The sequence below is a fragment of the Amblyomma mixtum genome, chromosome 3 (genome assembly GCF_055824585.1).
Source record: "Amblyomma mixtum isolate Tamu chromosome 3, ASM5582458v1, whole genome shotgun sequence".
NCBI lineage: Eukaryota > Metazoa > Arthropoda > Arachnida > Ixodida > Ixodidae > Amblyomma > Amblyomma mixtum.
This window is the reverse complement of record NC_143014.1, coordinates 116702016-116721880: the sequence shown is the minus strand read 5'-3', so window position 1 is coordinate 116721880 and position 19865 is coordinate 116702016. Positions and strand designations below refer to the sequence as shown.

The 19865-nt window shown below is 43.8% G+C and overlaps 1 protein-coding gene across 2 annotated transcripts in view; it reads right to left on the bottom strand.

Annotated features, from left to right (window-relative positions):
• Positions 1-438: 438 nt before the first annotated feature.
• The window catches only part of l(3)76BDm (trafficking protein particle complex subunit 8 homolog l(3)76BDm), a 60238-nt gene continuing 40811 nt past the window's right edge, over positions 439-19865 (bottom strand). For both annotated transcript variants that reach the window (XM_089580887.1, XM_089580888.1), the window contains exons 18-27: positions 17707-18077; positions 16074-16218; positions 15875-15971; positions 14263-14331; positions 14093-14145; positions 13311-13472; positions 11995-12096; positions 6071-6195; positions 2682-2762; positions 439-2319 (exon numbers count right to left, since the gene is read on the bottom strand). In XM_089580887.1, the coding sequence (XP_089437013.1) occupies positions 2052-2319; positions 2682-2762; positions 6071-6195; positions 11995-12096; positions 13311-13472; positions 14093-14145; positions 14263-14331; positions 15875-15971; positions 16074-16218; positions 17707-18077 (1473 nt within the window). In that variant the 3' untranslated portion in view covers positions 439-2051. The remainder of the gene's footprint in view (positions 2320-2681; positions 2763-6070; positions 6196-11994; positions 12097-13310; positions 13473-14092; positions 14146-14262; positions 14332-15874; positions 15972-16073; positions 16219-17706; positions 18078-19865) is intronic.

Here is a 19865-nt window from a genome sequence, read left to right as displayed (position 1 = left end):
AACATATTCGAAAAGCTTAGAATAATTAAGAACATGCACTATTTGATTTGTTCAGTGAATTGAATTGGATATTCGATTTGTTATTAGAAAATTTCAATTATTCACACACTCCTAGCTAATCGCTTTTAATTTCTTAAAAACATTACTGGTGGGCTCCTCTGAAACACCCTATAACAAGCAGAGGATGTACACCAGAAATCATAGTACACTGCTGGCTCTCAATTCCTGGCAACACCAAATTCCCTTTCTCTTGTAGCTGCTAGTTATGCCTCAGCTGTGGCAAGTTATTTTGCAGTCAGGGCCTTTTAGGCTCATGCTGACAAATTTAATAGCACCAATCAACACACTGTGTAGTCAGAAATTGTACCTTACGCTTGACTATGACAATCACGCAGGCCGAAAGGACTCCAGATACAAGGATGAGTGAAAGGGCCGCCATTCAAACAGCATTTTAAACTTTATTCATGTAAAACAGTCCTCCATTAGGCATTGCCAGTAAGAATCAGGCCTTCACATTCACTCTCAAACAACATGACGAAGTGTGGACTGCAACCTGCGTTACTTGATACTGTTTATGCATACTATGTTGCACATATGCATTCATTCATTCATTGCACACCACACAAATGTATTGGCCGAGTAGTTGTTCTAGAAAACATTACATATAAAGTACTGAACTAAACAAAAAAATGACCTACAATTTTTTTTTTCTTTCAGCTCTTTTTAGGCACCTTATGAAGAGCTGTGTGCAATGCTTTTCCAGCAAGAATAAAAAAAATTGTTAGAATCATTAAATTATTACTAAGCATATCCCCAATGAGCTCTAAAATCTATGAAATGAACAATTTTCATAACTATGTATGGGTGCAGTGTACAACCAGTAAAAATTACAACTGGATGGGTGCAGTGTACAACCAGTAAAAATTACAATTAGGCTACCATTTAAAGCAGGCTCCAGGAAGCCTTGCAAGGGCACTGGACCATATACCCTACTATAAGAACTTGCGTAGTTACTTTTATGGCACTCGAAGCAGTGATTTTTCTAAGCAGAACAGTTATCATACATACACCTGCACTGCTTCAAAACACGGAGTGACGTACTTCAGGGTACTTTTATTAAAAACATATGACACCTGTAATGATTCAGACAAAAGTCACCATTTAATATTCCACTTGCTCACAGCCTAACATTTGCATGAAATTTCATGACACCTACCAAGCTCTGTATGCTATTTCAATTTCATTCCTCATCCTTGACTCTTCCATGTAGCTGCAACATCACAAGCACATCTCTCAAGTACACATCTTCTCTGAAGACACTCCAAAATCCCATAACAAAATCAGAGTTCAAAAACACACAAAGCAAGGAATAAACGCACAGAACTTTTGCATTTTACTGCCTTTAAAAAGGCATCTCCAGCATGTTCACTTGAATGTGCAATGCAACTCATGGAGCTTAGAATGCTCAACTAGTACTGGCATGACAACACAGATGCGTTTTGCATTTCAAACATACTATAGCTTGACCATGCCTGACACCTCTTTCATCGAGGCAAATACACCAAGCACCCCCTATTGAGAAGCACGGTGCCCAGAGTTTTGCAGTTTGAGAAATAAGGCTTCAACACACACATGCACCTGATGAAGCCTGGCACAACAGTGTGACTTTGGACAGCATGAAGTTTACCCTTGCTTGCTGCTGGTCATGGCATGGCCAGAGACAAACAAGTGCAATTCATTGGCTTGCTCTTCTCTCAGGGCTGAAAACCTACAGGAAGGCACTGGCCCCTGACACACGAATATAATTTCCCTGGAAGCAGTCTTGAGACAAGCTTCCACATCGTCTGGAATAATTAAGCACATGAACCTGAGCAAGACAGCAGGCACTTGATGCCATTGCATGAGCCCATTTCAATTAGATGCATCGAGGTCGTAGCGTTTCAGCACACCATGCATGCTACTCAAGCAAGAATACCTTTAGAACTTGAACCAAGGTCCACCTAGAGCTTCTGCCAGTAGAGTCGAATGGCTTGTGATGTAAAAACTAAAGCCTAGAGAGTCTGTGGCTGTTGCACCACCATAAGACTAGGACACAGCAGTTCATGTGAAAGACGTCCATCATCCGTGAGAACGCTCACTTGCAAGGCAGCCATGTTGTATGTGCCAGCTTTTGAGAAAGCGGCCGAGAGAGCTACAGCTGCTGTTGTGTGAGACTTGATTGGTAAGTGACGCCTTACAGCTGTTGTCCAGCTGAAACCACCTACATCAGCAGCCAGCAAGTCTGGAGTCGTTGAGGGGCTTGTTGGATCAGTAGGTGCCCTGCAAAAAGAATATAAAAAATTACAGAACCTGAACCTAAAAAGATGAATATTTTAGAATTTACACCAAGCCCAGTTCTAATAAAGACCATATATCATAGAGGTGAAAGGATACAATCTTCTAAGTCAGTTTCTTCATTGCATGTAGCTAATACACACAACAGGCATACTTTGAAACAAACTAATTGTGATGAACCCAAAGTATGCAAAGTGAGGCAAGTTCAAAGTTCAAGTATCCAAAAAATTAATGAGTGACTACAATTATTCAGTATGCTAGAATAATGTAATACTGGTATGATGCGACTTTCCTTCTTCACCCATGACAAAGAAATGCAATTAGCACAGAAGCAATGCATTTCGCACCTGTTGCCTGGCTCCACAGTGACGGTGACTGGCCGAAAGCTGGGGTTGTGCACCAAAAGACTCACCGGTATTACCAAGAGCCTACAGCAAAGAAAGAGCATGCCTGCTATAAAATTTGTAAATGAGAATCTCCACACATTTAGAGATACTACGCAAGTCAAACTAAGAGCCCAATTATAGCCTTAGAACAATGCCATAAAGCATAGATAAGCAACACTTTTGAAAAGAAACACTTTGTTGGCAAGACATTCATATACACCGTTAAAGCATGTCTTGGAGCTCATCCTTTCAGTTGCTACAAAACAAAGATTATCTCGCAAATGTTACATTAAGGTGAGGTGAGACTTTAGAAGTACGTAATAACAAAACATTCTGAACAATGTTACAATCAAAGCTACAGTAATGAAACTTGAAACAAATGATGCGCAGAGATAGTAGTTACAAAAAAGCCTAATATTTGCAAGAACATTTCACAATTTTTTTTTTTTTACATATTCGCCTCTTTTTTTCTCAGAAATAGGTCATAGCACAGCGCTGAAATTAACAGTATGGAAAGACAGCTATGTTAAGCAGTGGAACTACAAATGAGCCCGCTTATAATGACCACAGTTATAAAGAATGCTCGCTTGTCACGAATGAGGGAGGTGCTGCCGTCAAAATATGCATTAGGGCAATGGGACTGCATCTCAGATACAACGAACAACTGTGGCGGTGTAACTCGGTTAGAACGAATGAGGAGGCGCCGTTAACTAGGCCCTACAGTCAAAAAGCTTACGTTTCCAGCAAGCGTGGAGATAGAGGAGCATCTCCGGGTACCCATGATGCTCTCTCCCAAAAGGTACGAGGGGACTCAAAAACACAATAAAAAAAAGGCGAGACATTGCCGACAAAAATTAGAGGGGACACTTAAGCTCCGCCTTTAAGGGTACGATGTGACAGCGTTAATAGGTTAATGGCCATATATGCAGAATTGGTGATTCTTGTCTTGAATTCATAGATCCTTTGGGAGTCCTCATACCACTCCTAGCACAGTGGTGCAGCAGTTAAGTGATGCGCCACTGGCCGGCGATGGCAGGTGCTGCCACCGGTGGGCTCTGTACGGCCCAGGTTGCTCTTGCTGAGCAACCTCTCGCAACTAACCATTAATTTAACTGCCACCTCCCATGGTGGCCAGTTTGCTCAGTCTGGTGGGCATGTTGTGATGGCGCCACAAGGTCACGTGATCTAGCTGGCCCACCTGGGTTGTTCTCCAGAGATTTTTGGCTCACAATGCCGATGAAGCCGGATTTTCTGCAGCACGAGAGCCTTAACACTATCGCATTAAAACAGCTCGGTTTTAACAAATTTTACCATCTAAAATGCATGCTTTCAAAGGCAATACTTGTACCGGTGAACACAACAGGCTTTGCGTTAACATTTCACTGTGCAGAAGGAGAAGTGGGAACTGTTGCGATGCTTTGGGAGCTACGTTTTCGTACACTACAGGCTGAACACACGGCCTGGATAACGCGCGACTTTTTGCTTTCATGCGACGAGCATGCAACCAGGCTTAAGTTCCAATGACACGATTGGTAGTGCACATAATTTGCTCACTAAGTGGCATGTTGAGCTCAACCACGACATAGCGAAAAGAATACAAGCTCCAACTCGTGCTTGATAACTTAGCAATACACTACGTGTTGCCTTCTCTGGTTGTTGTGACAATGATCTTCTCGCCACCAAATACCAACAGCAAGGTCCAGCCACCGGACATGGGTGTCATTCCCGAGCTCAAGATATCCTATCATCAGTGCATCATCCAGCTCATGCTGATAGCAATTCACACACCAGATGGCGATGCTCGGGTTCAGACATCCTTGTTCGCTGCTGTGGAAATGATTAAGGCCATGTGGATGAGATTGACTGTAGAGTCCACCAGGAATTGCTTCCGTAAAGCATGCTTTATGGGCCAAAAAATGACTGAGGATACTGCTGAACATCCATGTGATTAGAAGCATGTAGATTTGTAACAACGCACTGTTGATGCACAGATGGCTAACCAAAATTTCGCCTGAGATGGCTTCGATGGTGCGGATCATGACGTGGGCACCGCGAAGTCACATACTGACGAAGCCATTGTACGCGAGGTACGAGCGCTGCCCAACTGCAGAGAATCTAATGACAATGACAAGAAGGCCAACCTGCCACTAGTTGCCATGAATGCTTTAACCACGATCAGTTATACCCTGTTCTTAAAGCACCTTAAATGTTGTCACTTAGGGCCTCGGCAAGGAACATAAAGTATGACCGGTCTTGAAGGCTTGAACAGCGCAGTGATCAGACATGCATAATGAACTTTTGTAAGAAATAAACGACAGTTTTGTTGGGCTTCGTATTTCTGGCAGTAAAATGAGAAGTCCACTCACTATGAACATTGGATACAATGGACGCAATCCACACAACCGTCAGGTTCAATATAAGTGAGCTTGACTGTATAATTAATAAGCCTACAGCAAAAACTACATTTTCTAGAAATGAGCGAACGAGTGAATTCACTCATTTAAAATGAAAAAGAATTCAAGAAAACATAGTTTTTGCTGCAGACATACAATTCTAGTTCCACTTCTGTAACATAAATGAGCCTTTCTGCACAGCTAATTTCAGCGCTGTCTTATGAACCATTTCTGAGAAAAAGGGACAAATGTGTAAAAAAAGAAAAGTCAAATATTTGCAAATTTTAGATCTTTAACGCATTAGCATTAAAGGCCTCATTCTCCAGAAAATCTGGTGTCGGCATTGTTGGCGTTGTGAGCGAAAAATCATGGGCAAGGCTCTGGCAGGTGGTCCTCAGAGAGCAACCTGGGAGGCAGGTGGGTCACCCAGGTCACGTGACCTTGCGACGTCATCACAACTTGCCCACCGGATAGTGAGCAAACTGCCCACCATGACAGGTGGCAGTTAAATTAATGATTGATCACTCAGGAAGAGCAACCTGGACCGCAAAAGGCCCACCACTGGAAGCACCTGCCATGCAGGGCAGTGGCCCATAGCTTCCCTGCACCACTGCACCAAGAGGGTATCAGGACTCCCAAGGACCTATGAATGTAAAGTAGAGAATGACCTTCTGGATATAGTATGTGAATTAACCCATTACGCTATCGCGTCATACCATTAAGGCGGAGCTTAAGTGTCCCCTCCTATTTTTTGTAACCACCACTGCTGATACATTTAATGTTGTCCCAGCAAAAACATGGTGCAAGTTTAGATTTTGCTTAAAGTAATAAATGCTTCTCAGTGAAATCCTGACACTATTGTTATGTCATGCCTAGAGTATGCTGATTGGCTGCTTTGTGTGAAAAGTAATGCTAATGTGTCAACGTTCAAGCACAGCCAACCTGAGAGCCACTTACCTGTTGGTGACAAAGTCATGCTTAACTTGAACTGGATGTACTAAAGCACAACGCACATACTGGAACGTTGGTGCCACTAGTCCAATAGTTGGATAGACTGGGATTGCAGGCTTCAGGTCAGTTGGCTGATGGAAGCAAAAAAAAAAATTTTGTCTAAGCAAGCATACAGCTTACAAGGGCATCTTTCAGTTTTCATGGTCTTGCATCAACAGTTCAAGGCAAGGCATTTTCACAACAGTATTTCTAACATATGGTGTTGCAGCAGAATAATATCAGTTTATTGAAGGGAGTCTACTGAATTTAATCAGCCATATTTTCTTTGAGGCAATTGAACTCTCCTTGCCCAAATAAATGTATAACCAGCTGTGGGGCTTAGGAACATGGCAGGACAATTAAAAACAATTATTTGGCATGGGAATCATGCTTTCTCAGGGGTGGAAGCAGGCTCCAGCTTTTTGGAGCAGGCACGGGAGCAGCAAAAGTCTTATTTTGGAGCAGCTTTGGAGCAGCAAAATTCTTATCTTGGAGCAGGTTTGGAGCAATTTTTAGGCTATTTCGGAGCACTTTTGGAGCAGACTGGCGACATTTAAATGCAACTGAGAGCAATTTTCTTTGCAACTAGTCCAAAAACTGCATAGATATTTATCACGGATCCCACAGGCCAGAATTAATTAAAAGGACAGCAATTCGTCTGAAGATATTTGCTAGGGTTCATAAAAAAAAGACACGTGGCAGCTATTACGAACAGTAGTTGCAGTACATTAGCTATTATTAACTTCAGTTCAGAAAAAAACAACATAATGGGGATAGTTTTATTTGTATTAAACAAACCCAGAGCACTTCACTCCAAAAACACCACATATGTGACTATGACGCTAGTGGTAAAGCATTAGCCGAGACAATTACGGTAAACTGTTTCAGACTGGTTTACTACTAGATGTATCAGAGAAAACAAGTGAAAAATGGATCACAGATGGCAATTGGCTTGCAGTAGATATAATGACTAGACGCAAAGTGGACTAGAACTAGCTACTGCCATATAGAATACAAAGATATTGCCGTTAAACCTTAAAAACAAAACCAGCAACAAGTGTCAGCTAGCTCACCACAGAAACAAGTGTACAAATAGGTTTGATACCAAAATTTGTGCCACTCAATCCACTTAATTGTATCATGCCAGTGAGAGCTATAAGGAAAAAAGACCTGCGCTGTTCGCCTGATTCTGTCACAGAACAATGCGCCGAGAATTCGAGCAACAGGACTTGCTTAGTAAACTTTAAAGCCTTTCAGTTCTGCAGAACTTTTTAATAGCCACAACCAAACCGTCAAAACAGTGCAGCAGAATCTCGAATATACTATGTCAGAACCAAAAACAAAATGAATCAATACACGCCAACCGATGGATTTTAAAATTAGGAAAATTGCGCAGCTAAACCAACGAGGGGGCTAACTTACCCTATTTACTGGCATAACCTGCACCCTCGCTTAATTGCGCACCCACAATTTATTACCCAAACGTATATGAAAAAAAAAAATGCACCAGCGTACACACGGGTGCACGCAAGGCAGGCTGTGGAAGAACGGCGCGAACGCGTTGCCGTGTATGGCTGTGAACGGTGCGAGCAGCGAGGCGACGCCGGCCGCACCACTGTGAAGACGTAACCACGTAACTGGCCAGGCCAAGTCAAAGCAATTTCATAAATGCTGCGTGCGAGGTGCGAGCACGACGGGTAGAAAGCCGCTGCCCATTCCCTCGCAGCTCCACGTGTAAGGAGTTCGTAATTCGTTTGTTAAATTAGCTCCGGTAAACGAAATTATGTTCGCGCGCCGTTTACCCGGCCCACTCGCGCCGGCGGTTGCTTTCCAGGACAAGGTGTCCAAAATTCTAAACAACCGAACCGCTGGCGGTTCGGTTTGCCGCTAGTCAGCCGGGCCTATCGCGAAGACGCCGTTTTAGCGCCGTTTATCTTCACTGGCTCAGCGGTTGTATCGCTGCGCGTTTATTGCTTAGAGCTGAGCACGCGGCGTCATACCATCGCGCGGTGACGGGGGTTGCGTCGACCTGTATATGGGATTTTTTTTTTTGACCAGCGAGAGGTGCGAATGGGAGTCGACGTATGCGCAACAATGTAGGACATATATGCGCATTATGACGTTCATGAAGTTTTTTAAAGGACGTGTTCGCGAAATCTCCGCATCTCTTTTTGGAGCCCTTAATTACTGAAAAAGTGCACAAAATATGCGAGTGAACCTGGTATCTCGTTTTTTGCACAATAAATACAGCTTGCTATTGAGGTAAGTTCACAATACCGGCCGCGATGAAGTTATACTACCAGATAATAGTTAAAAGTACTTATTTTTGCTCATATTTGTACAAGCCATTTGTGACAGCCGCGCCGACAAGCACAAGCTAACGAAACTGTCGATGCGAATGCGGTTGCGTCCGTTTCATAGCGAGCGCCCAGTGTTGCCCAGCCGACAATAACACTCCGCTAAATTTGGCTCTGTATACTTGCAATGGGCATAAATTGCCGTTTAGGCGCAGCTTGGCGCAGGAGATTAAATTGGCACAGCATGGCGCAATTGGCGCAGCACTTCCACCCCTGTTTCTATTTGGTAGGCAGTGCCTGCAAATTCGGTCATTACAGATTCAAAAATGATTGCTTGCTGCTTAGGCAATAATGAGCATGGCATTAATTGACATGTATAGACTTCCTTAAAACTATAGTTTGAAGAGCTAAGGCAGTATTAAAAACTATCAACAAAATTAGACTGGTGCTACCTACCACAGATACCATCAACCATATTTTCCCAGTAGCAGCACTGCTGACGGCAACACCAATGCAAGCATGATGGCAGTCTGCTTTTCAAAACATTTTTTAAAAAAAGTCAGGCTATAATATGCAAGAAGCAGTGGCTAAATGTTTCAAAATGCGGGATTTCACAGGACGACGACGTTAGGACGACGTGCTGTGGAACCGCAGCAGCGATGACGACGGCAGTGTTAGTGAGGATGGGTAGTCCAGTGACTAATACATTTTAATGCGAGAGTATTAGGGAGCTCTTGAGGCAGAAAAGCCAGCGTCGCCACAGTATAAGGCTGCCACGGCTTTGTCACGTTGCTCTTCGTGCTGGCCTTGAGCAGCTGCTCCTTCAATGCAAGTTTCATTTTTTTTTTTTGCGAATACTTTATTTTCAATGAACAGTGATGCCACTGGTAAAATCCAATTTGGAGCAATTTTTGGAGCACTGAAATTTCTAATTTGGAGCACTTTGGAGCAGAGGAAAGTCAATTTAGAAGCAGTTTGGAGCAACAATATTTCTAATCTGGAGTATTTTGGAGCAATACATGATCAATTTAAAAGCACTTTGGAGCATGCAGTTTTTAGTTTTCAAATCTCTTATGTTGGTAAACAATCCTGGAAAAGTGAGTGTGATGTAAAGATGTGCTATACCATTGTTTATCATTACTAGCACATAGTCACACCTGAGATGTCTTCAATGCTGTTTTATGCAGTATAATTGAAGAGAGTGACCTTTCCAAAATATGTCACACTTTTTAACTGAACAACACATACACTGCATAACTCGTAGGCAAAGTAGCTCATATGTCATGACGTCTGGCTCTCCAATTTTCTTTATCCCTTTTTACATCTGTTCCACACTAAAACCTCTCCAGTTTGTTTGTTGTTTGTTTGTTTGTTATTTACCTCTCCAGTTATTTAGAAATGTGAGCCAATGCTGTCACGTTTTATTTTGCACTGTTTGTTTTCCTCAGTCCAAAGCAATAAGACGTATCGCCTCCATACCCTTGTGAGCCAGGCCAGTCATGATGAGTTCCTCTGCTCACTGAAGCATCACACTAACCCTGCACGCTGTATAGCGCTTCTTTTTTTTTTTTACAAATGAAGGAGCACCAGGGTCACCATGTTGCACTACTGGAACGAATGGCGAAGTGCAAACATAGCAACTCCATGCAGTTGTGCCCATTTATAACGAGCACTGACCAAGTACGAACGAGATCGATGTGGCAGTAAAATGCGCATTACGGCTATGACACTGAGTTTCGGATAGATCGAACGTCCCCGGATGCGATGCTGGGTTGCGATGAAGACGCAAAGGTCAGAAGCCCGAATGCGAGAACTCGCCACCGGCCGTGATCTTCATCGCAAACGCACCAAATAAGCTTCAAAAATTTTCTGCGCATAGCCTGACAATGATAGGCGATACACGTGTGTGACAGAAAGCAGGAGAAAATGCTCCACATGAGCCCTGTATTGTCCTGTGTCGCACACACAAATAATAGCGATTTCTGCCGGCAAGCACAAAAAAATTTCGAGCAGCCGTGGCGGCGATCGAGAGGGCACAGCGACGAGGTTCCAACAAAATGGAAATTTTCTGCCCCGCCACAGTGCTCAGTTGCTTGCATGTGAAATCACCTTTAGGTCTGGATCTCACGGGACAGATACCGAGTGGAGAGACGCACGCTAATGCGTTAACGCTTGCTGTCGTTCCTTATTCCGTCGCCTTCCCGGCCTTAAACACAGAAATAGGTGTTCTACTTCATAGCAGCCAATAAAGGGTCTTATCGCGCATCAATTGAGCCGCGTGAGGTAGCGCGATATCATTCTGCATTGGAACCCGTACTTCAGTACCACTGGATGATGCCCAAGCTGTACGCTTCGATCATGGATGTCTTCGAATTAAGATGAAACATTACATCATAGCAGGAAAATCTTGCCACCACTTCTGAGCAACTAAATGGCTCTTACTCTAAAGCAGCCACTTCGCCGCACGCCACACTGCGTGTTAGATTTTCACGAATGGACTTTACAAGAGCACACACTTTTTTCAATGATTTAATAAGCCAATAATGAGCATTCAAAAGTCACTTCAAAAGTCACTTAGAGTCTATCTCAGCGTTTTTGTCAGTACAAACAGTTTATTAGCAGTATTCATGTAGAAGGGATAGTATTTAGAGCTGTGCTTGTTGAATGAGTTGCTATAGCCATTAAAGAAGCAACATAAGCAAACAAGACAGCCAGCAGGCAGAAAAGCAGGTGGAAGCCTACTTCTAGGATATAGGTTGACATGTTATCATTGAGTTGTCAAGCTTGGTTTAGCAAAAAGCCGAAGCATCACGTGATCTGCGCGTCGATGGCAGTGAAATAACTGCCGCTATATCATCACGGTAGCCAGAACATACTTTTTGTGACACCCATGCATGGTTTCATGTCAGTGTCCTGCATGCAGTTGATAAACACTGCTCTAAGTTGCAGGCAGGAGCATGTTATTTTTATTTCCTTTTCGGTTGCCCCAACCTATTCTTTGACTGCTCTAAGCAGGTGATGACACTGAACAAACAGTGCTTAGCTTGCAGGCAGCAAAGAGGTGGTGCTTTGTGGTCTGTAGGAGCAAGTAAGCAAGCGCAGCAATACCTCAAATCTCACAACTGCACTCCTTATACAACACCACCACCGTCTAGTCACACCCCTGGCTTTCGTACTCAGTCAATTGTCAACTTTGACTCAGTGTAACTCATAATCAACAGCCAGCTAGCTATGCCTTGCATGGCAAAAATACTGACGGTTAAAACTGTATTTCGAAAACTGAATTCAACATACTTTTATCATTTTCTTTTTTTTTTTTTTTCAGTTTAAACCAAAAAGTCCAATTCCTAAGCATACAGCATTCCTGCAATACTTATGCTGATACGCTGATTTGGCTGTTTTTGCAATATGTACCACCAAATGCTCAGAGTCGGGCAGATGCGATGACCTTGCAACACCCTTCTTTGAAACCAATTACTTTCTGAGCATTGAAAAGGAATTTTCGTTTTTTTTTTTTTTTTGTAACACAATTCTGCACATTACATCACTTTTAACTCCAACAAAAACACGAGTAAAGTGTAAAGTTCACCATACCTCGTGGCCTGGTAATGAAGAATACACTGTATAGAATTCTCGCACTGCCACATGGTGCTGACCCCTGACCACACGCACAGATCCATCCTGGTCTACTGCCGCCTGCAAGGAGATTCAATCTTACAAATCCCAGCAGCAAACAATTTACAATCCGGAGCACTTTTGTGCAATTTTACACTAGTGATCATTTGTCTCCAAAATAATAATTGTCTAATTACTGATCTTTACCAAGAGATAAGGTTATGCGAACTACTGTGCACATTCTAGCAAAAAGATGATAAACATAAACATGCCAAATTTGTTGGCTCTTCCACAAGCACAATGCAACACACAAGGAAACATGTTTAACACAACAGAGTGGAACCTATTGCCACTCACTCATGCATAAAAAATACTTTAGTTTGTACAGTTCCCATCTTACTTAATAAAGTAATTCCAGACTATTCTGTCCAAAGTAGAGGCCACTCTGAAAGCTCCCACTTTCAATTCCTCCTTAATTCTCTGGAATGGCTGCAGGTCATTACGCCTTTGCAAGGAAAAAGTGAAGGTAGTAACCACAATGGTACAGCTTGTCCTTGTGCAAAAATTACAGAAAAACAGCACTAAAATGTATTTGCCAGGATGGCATGAACACTTATGCACAAAATTAGCAGTACTCCAATTGTACAGTGGGACATAAAAGCAGAGGGGGGGCACTAAATCCACATTTGTATGCCTAACACACTACACAACACTGCCCAAGCACTAAGATAACCAAAAAAATGGAAGTTTGGTACTACCATCAAGATGACACCATTTTTATCCAGGTGAAAAAAACAATGCAGGTAGGTTCTCCCAACAGCTTCTGCTAGGATCAAGCACACCTTTTGCACTCTCTTTACACTCCTCATGACTGTCGAATTAAGCACAGATCGAATTAGCAAGAGTCAACTCAATGCCTGCCATCTATGGCCATGAGATTCACGGGCATGTATCATTCTGTTGCGCACATCTGCTTGAGCTGTTTAAAGAAAGGTATTTCAGGACTGCTCTAGAGCACTCATTTACCTGACTAATAAAAGAGCCACATTAACAATAGGGGCTACCCTGTCTCTACCCTCAGATCCAGACACCATGTTATCTGTGACAACTATCTTTACGCTAAGAAGAGTGCTTAGTCAGGCTGGTGTGATGGAAACGACTGAACAGTGCTAACATGTGTCTGTGTTGTTCTTTTCCGTCCCGTTTATTAGTGCTGTTCAGTCATTTCCAACAACCTTTAGGCTGCTCCTAATACTGAAAGCTGCCCAGTTTTTGCAGACGGGTTGAGCACCCACCTTCCAGATAACAGCAAGTGTGACTTCAAGGAGTGGCGATGCAAGGCCTGCGTCAGGTGAAGGGCCTCCACCCTGAGGGACAAGCGCATCAACTCCGGGCAACGACAGCTCCTGGCCACACCAGCTGCAGAACTCCAAGCATGGGCTCCGCCCACTTTCCACCTGCGCAAGGCAGCACACACAGAAACACAACTAATCAAAGACAAACCGACACAAGGCACTGCCGCCTCCCTTTTCCCAGTAAGCAGTGCATTATCCCCCTCTTACCAGCACCATACCATACAACCTCGTTTTATTGCTTCAGGAGACAACAGAAAATATTTTCGGACAATTCAAGTCACAAAGTGGCACGAAGTGCGCACAGATACTCAACGATGACTAAATTTTGTCCACATGCAATGTACCCAGTTACATTATCACAACAGCAGGAAGGCAAAGACAGTGGCTGGGGAATGCAAAGGCAAAGGAGATGTTACATCTTCCTGAATCATCTCTGAACTTAAAAGCTTATCACGTAAAGAAGCAGTTATCTCGGCAAGCCACATGGAAAAAAGCATGCTGTAGCTCTTGGCTGAGCATCCGAATACTACTGAGAGCAGTAACAATTTACTTCCAGCATATCAATCTATGTCTTCTGCAATTATTTTTTCTACAACATGAGGCCTAACCCTTTTGGGGTTGTAATAAACATGGGCAATACAATCAAGCTACCCATTTTCTTTGTTTGCAAATACAAGATACACTCTTGTAACACAAAGAACCACTAAACTAGTCTTACATACCTGAACTCGAGTCAAAGGAAGCTGTGAGACAACTGTTGTGTTGTCCTGGCTTACTAAAAAAAAAAAGAGAGAGAAAATAAAGTTCAAACATGGAGGTGAGTAAACAGTAAACAAAAGGACGAGGCCACAAGACCAAATTTGAAAGGAAATAAGAGAGAAGCTATACTTACATTTAGAACTAAAGGGTGTGACTCGCAAGACTAGGTTTTTTGTTTCCTGAGGTTTCAACACTGGTGATCCTGAAAGGAACATTTGAAAAGCCACTTAAAACATCAAAACTCAGCAAGAAAATGCTAATTCATGAATAAAAGGCTGAAAGTAAGAAACAAAGCACGATAAGTAATGTTACACATGTGTGGTTTGGATGAAAAGTTCTAAGCCTATGCCTAGTGCCTGTCTGAGAATGATGAAACTCCTAGGCTAGACCTCTGACATGTGCAGAACGGCAGGCATGACAACGAATGGATGGCCCCGTCTCAAGAACAAACACACTGCATAGTTCTGGTTTCGCTTTTTTTGAGCTTCGCGCCAGCCTACATCAGCCTGCATTAGCCAGCCAAACCGAGCCCAGCTGCGTGCTGTTTTGGCCATCAATTGATGCATCTCACTAGCATTTTCTATCCCTTTATTTTTTTTTGCCACTTAGGTGCCGCTAAGCGTTTCCGTCTGCGTGGTTCTTCCGTTCTTCCGGTGCGCCGAAACTGTGCAGTCAACACGTGCCATTCGCAGTTTGTGAGGTGTGCAACGCAGTAACAGTGGAGCTCCACTGCTAAAAACAGTCACTGTCGCACCACTCTCATGTCAAAAGTAAGGAACATTGGCCTGTCTTTCACCAAATAAATTCACCGTGATGCAAGGGGCTCTTGTTAGTTTTTTCAGGGTCATCCGATAACTCGAACGTCCAGATAATTCGAACATATTTTCCCGTCCCTTGCTAACAAGCTTTTATTGTATCAGGGTCACATTACATCTCATCCCGATTAACTAAACAAAGCCTCCCAGTTGGTGCAGACACACTTCACGTGCAATGTGCTCGTCACTGCTAAGACTTATTTTGGCTCACACTGACAGCTAACGACAGAGGGCAGCATACCACATACAGCTAGAACTTAACAGGGAATATTTTTGCCCCTCTGCACAAAAATTTACCGTACCTTCATCACAATTAGGTGCAAAAATAAGACAAAGGCCACAATAAAAACACGGTGCCAATTAGTGACGGAAATCATGCCAACTTGGGCTTTAGAACCAGGCATGACGTAACAAACAAATTATTTAAACTTGATTTTCGACACCTTTCTTTTTTTCCCTTGCAACAAGAAAATGGGACCATAGCATATATTTAGGGCCAGTCTGTTTTGCCAATGAAACCAAGACCAATCAAATGATGCTCTTCTGCTTCCTTAAAAGTAGCCACCGCTGTCAGTAGTAAAGTTAGAGATATAGTGAACTTGTCTACAGTTATTACCATTTTTTAGATCCAGAAAAAAACAAGAGACAAGCACCTTCCACAAAAGCTATCAACTAAAAATTAGACCCCTAACTTAAAAATGGTTACCTGTCCTTGCCTGCCTAGCATAGCGTCAGTGAGCTGGCCACTCTAAACTTCAGTGACTAACAAAAAAACACCCTTTTTTTTTTTTGTATGGTGTGTTACTCTAACAAATTCTGCTGTGGTCACAGTATTCCATGAAAACCTCTCCTTCATTTGCATGCTTTACAGGAGCAAAGAATATCAATGAACTGTTTAATCTGTGAGTAAAAATATGGCACTCAACTCACCAAACTTTGGATGTGCTGTGAGGGGAACCAAGCTCCAGACACGGCTGACACACGTCACCTGAAGCAAGCTCAAGTCGATACCATCCAGGCCCTCAGTCTGCACCACACACATGAACCAACATGGCATTCAGCAAAGAAACGCCAGGTGTGTGTCTCGCCCAACATCCCCACTGCTACCTGCCTCACAAGCAGTGCTTACCTCACAAGCATTGGACACCTGAAGCGAGAGCAGCGCCCCATCAGGAGAGCCTGCTACACCGAGGGAGACACTCTGGCGAGCAGACGCCTGTAGTGTTAACGATGGCAGGGTGGTAAAGCTGATTTGGTGCCACAGAACACGGTGCCTGCAACATACAGTCAGGTGAGAAGCACTAAGAGTGTCTAGATCATCAGTGTCAGAACACATTCATTTATTGCTACAGTAGAATCTCAACCATGCTAATCCCAGAAGGTCACGAAAAATATTCGTGTCATCCAAAACAAACAAAATTCATATGCAGAACTTACACAAATCTGTTTTCGGCTGACAAGTTTTACTTAGGGCTGCGCACCACCACTGACTCACAACGTTGACTCTGTGCTGGTCGCGCGCCGCCAATCACTGCTCACGATGCACACCATGCAACTGGCGACCACAATGTTGACAATGTACATGCAGCAAGTATTTGCTGCTCGAGGGTGCACCCACAGCTCGTGCGTTTGTGTCATCCACAGTCGGGTGGAGGGTTGTTCGTAACATCCAAATTTCTGCTCACAGCACAAAATGCACTCTGGCCAAGGTACTTTACGAATTCGTTTCACCCCAAAATTCGTACAAACCGGGATCATATCATCGCGATTCTGCTGTACCATGCTTATCTAAATTGCACAAAAAAAAAAAGCCTATTATTAGCTGAGTTAAGTTTGCTCCCAGCAGAATGAAGAAGCCTGGCATGCTAACAAAGACAAGCGAATAGTATTAAAACTACCACATTACAATGTCATCCAAAGAACTATGTGCTTTTATAGCAGCTGAGGTTAAGGCAGGCTAGGGTTTTAAAATAAAAATTTTGATTTTGGCTGCGCTCGGGTGGACGTCAATGAGTAATTACTCCCTTATTATTAGAGACATAGTAATGAAATTAGGTGCGTACACGTATTTCTTCCTCCTGTTTTCAATAATATAATTACTTCCTGAGCATCTTAGTTAGTTCCCATATTACGGGGAAATAACTAGCCTAGTTAAGTAATTTCTTACAGGTCCTTAGACACTTTTCCTCAATATTTTTTGATTATGCTTGAAATGGAGCTGTAGCCAAAGGCCTGCCATGTGGAGCTTTGCTATTTATACTGTTATTGAGGTACATCATCATTTAAACATGTTCAATCATGTCGAATACTATGCGAAGCGCCTCATAAGCCTTGCAAAGCAACTCAAAGCTTGACGCATCCGGAGCTGCTGTCACTGTGAAGCCTACTGCAGCCGTCGCTCGTTTCTGCACAGTGCATGTGTTTTGCCCTTCCCAGCCCTTCAGCCCGTTTTCCCTTTTCCTACTCCATACAGTTCTTTCAAATGGATCTTTCCTGTCTTCTCTCTATCAACAGCCGCACCTGCATAACCTTTCCACTTTCATAGCTTCTCTCTGCCTCGTCTGTGTTCGTTTTATGGCCCCGAGGTTGCCAAAAAGTTGGTTCCTCCTCACAACTCCCAAGCTTGGTGGTAGAGCCATCTTGGTGAGCAGCGAAAAAAAAATCGCGTTTTATTAGTGTCTTAGGTCCGAATATAAAGATTCTCAAAAATACTATTCCCAGAAAAAAAACTCACATAACAATAATGCAAATAAGGCACTTACGAAAGCTGCCCTTGAGGACCTTGGTAGTAGAACAGCAGGCGCAGCACATGTCGGCCAGGCTTCTCGGCACCACGCAGCCAGAAGGGCAGCTCCACTGCTTGACCACCTTCCATGCATGCACCAACAGCAGGAGCCTGCACCCAGGCTAGGGGAGGTGCTTGTGCCAGTACAGGGGGGCTTGGCCGCAGTGGTTCCTCATGGTATGCGTCATCCTCTTCCTCGGAGGCAGAGCACAGGCAGAACAGCTGTGGCTGTGCACAGGCCAGCCGCAGAGAGTGCAGTGCTGGGCAGCCCTCTGCATTGTGGAGCTTCAGCGTTGCCTTACGCACCTCTCCACAAAGTAGCTGGCTGGGCAGCTCCGAGAAGGTCACCTAGGCACAACACACCCGGGGTGTCCAATAAAGCAGCAAGACCAACACAGAACTAACACGTACAGGAACAGGATGTTTTTGATCTCAGTAGTTAACATCTCAAGCAGGGCCTGATACCCGAAAAGGTCTTGCTACATGCATGAAAATTTGTTGGCTGCGTTCTACAGATGGTCACAACCACGTAAGATAGACAGGAGAGCCAGCTCTGCTGATCAGAGAGGGCCATTAGTGTTACATTGGAAAAAGCTTGGTGGCGCGCCTGATAGATGGCGCCTAGATTTGGTCTTCGGCTTGGGTCTTTGGCCCCAGTAGAATGCCTCGCCCCCGCGTCTACAGGGTTCCGGGTGCTTCCTCTCCCTTCTCCAAATGCACGCATACGCTGTGGCATGCATCAAGTTTGCTGTTTGCTATGCGGCGCTCTGTTGAAGCATCGTGCTGGCTATGGAAGTTGTCTGCATACTGCTACATCTCAATTGTTGTGTCATCTGCATCCTCCTTGCCCCTTCTAGGGGGCACGTGGACGCACCAAACAACATGAGCGGTACGCAGATGACATGGCATAAAGAAAGAAGTGCTTGGTGCGTCGTTCATTCGGTATCCATGGATTGGCCCATTAATCTAAAAGTGCTATCTTAAAAAAAATAATACTTAAGTACACTTAACACTACTTTTATAATGGCGTATGCACGCTTCCATACGCTAAATGCAAGCACTTCGAGAAAATGATAGGCTGTAGGTTGTATCCGCATTTGTTCAGCATATGCAAACAGAGACGCAAGCCTATAGTAATGCCATCTGGTTTTCAAAACAGGAACCGTTGATGTCAACAGACCCATAATTTTCATTAGGCCTAAGAGTAGCAAAATCCCCAAACGAAACAAAAAACGAAGAAAATTTATCACTCATACATATAGGAAAGATGAGATGAAGTGAAAGCCCAATGGCACATCTATGGCTACTGAATGAACTGAAAACTGCAATAATGAAGAATTCACTTTGAAGTGAGAGTTTCTGCTTCAAAGCGCACTGCCAAGTTGGAAGCCCTCTTTCCATATGCTGGTGACCTCGGCACTTTGTTCCACGGCAATGTCGACAGATGGCATGTCGACGAGGAAGGCAGTGATAGCAGAAAGCGTGCACAAAGCGTAACAGTGGGCGAAGGGGAGTGGAGGGAGAGAGCACAGTGCAAAGCTGAATGCTTGTGGGACATGGGATGCTGGGATGGAAAACGGGCCTGGTGAATACAATGCGGTGTGCCCGAGTTTGGCACTCCTGCCCATCTTCATCCGTGGTCACAAACATGCAATGTGTGGCCTCCAAAATGCTTCCCCAAATGTTTTAAAAGGATAACACACTGCAGGAAGAGTCTGAAGGATATGAAAGGTCACAGGGGCCCCGGACCGCCCCTTGAGCACAACAAATAAACAATTCAAGGCAGACAGAGTACGTCATCTCTCGCAAAAACCGGAATAAAGGTCGAACTTTCTTTTTTTTCAAAACAAAAAACTACAGCAAACAGTCAACCCTCGTCTTTTATACCAGTCGTTGGTGGAAAAACTATGCGAGTCTTGCACCAATGGGCGGTTCAAGGTCAACAGCCGTCCACCCCCATCGCCATCGTCAGCAGCATGACATACAGCCACTTCACTTTTTTGTTGATGTTGCAAAGCTGCTTCCGTTCTGTGCTGTTTTTCCCCCCCTTTCTCTCATAATGAGCGCAAGGCAACAGTAATTCACCGTAGCTTTTAAGAAAAAGCTTAGAATATGCAGAAGCGCGTGGCAACCCGG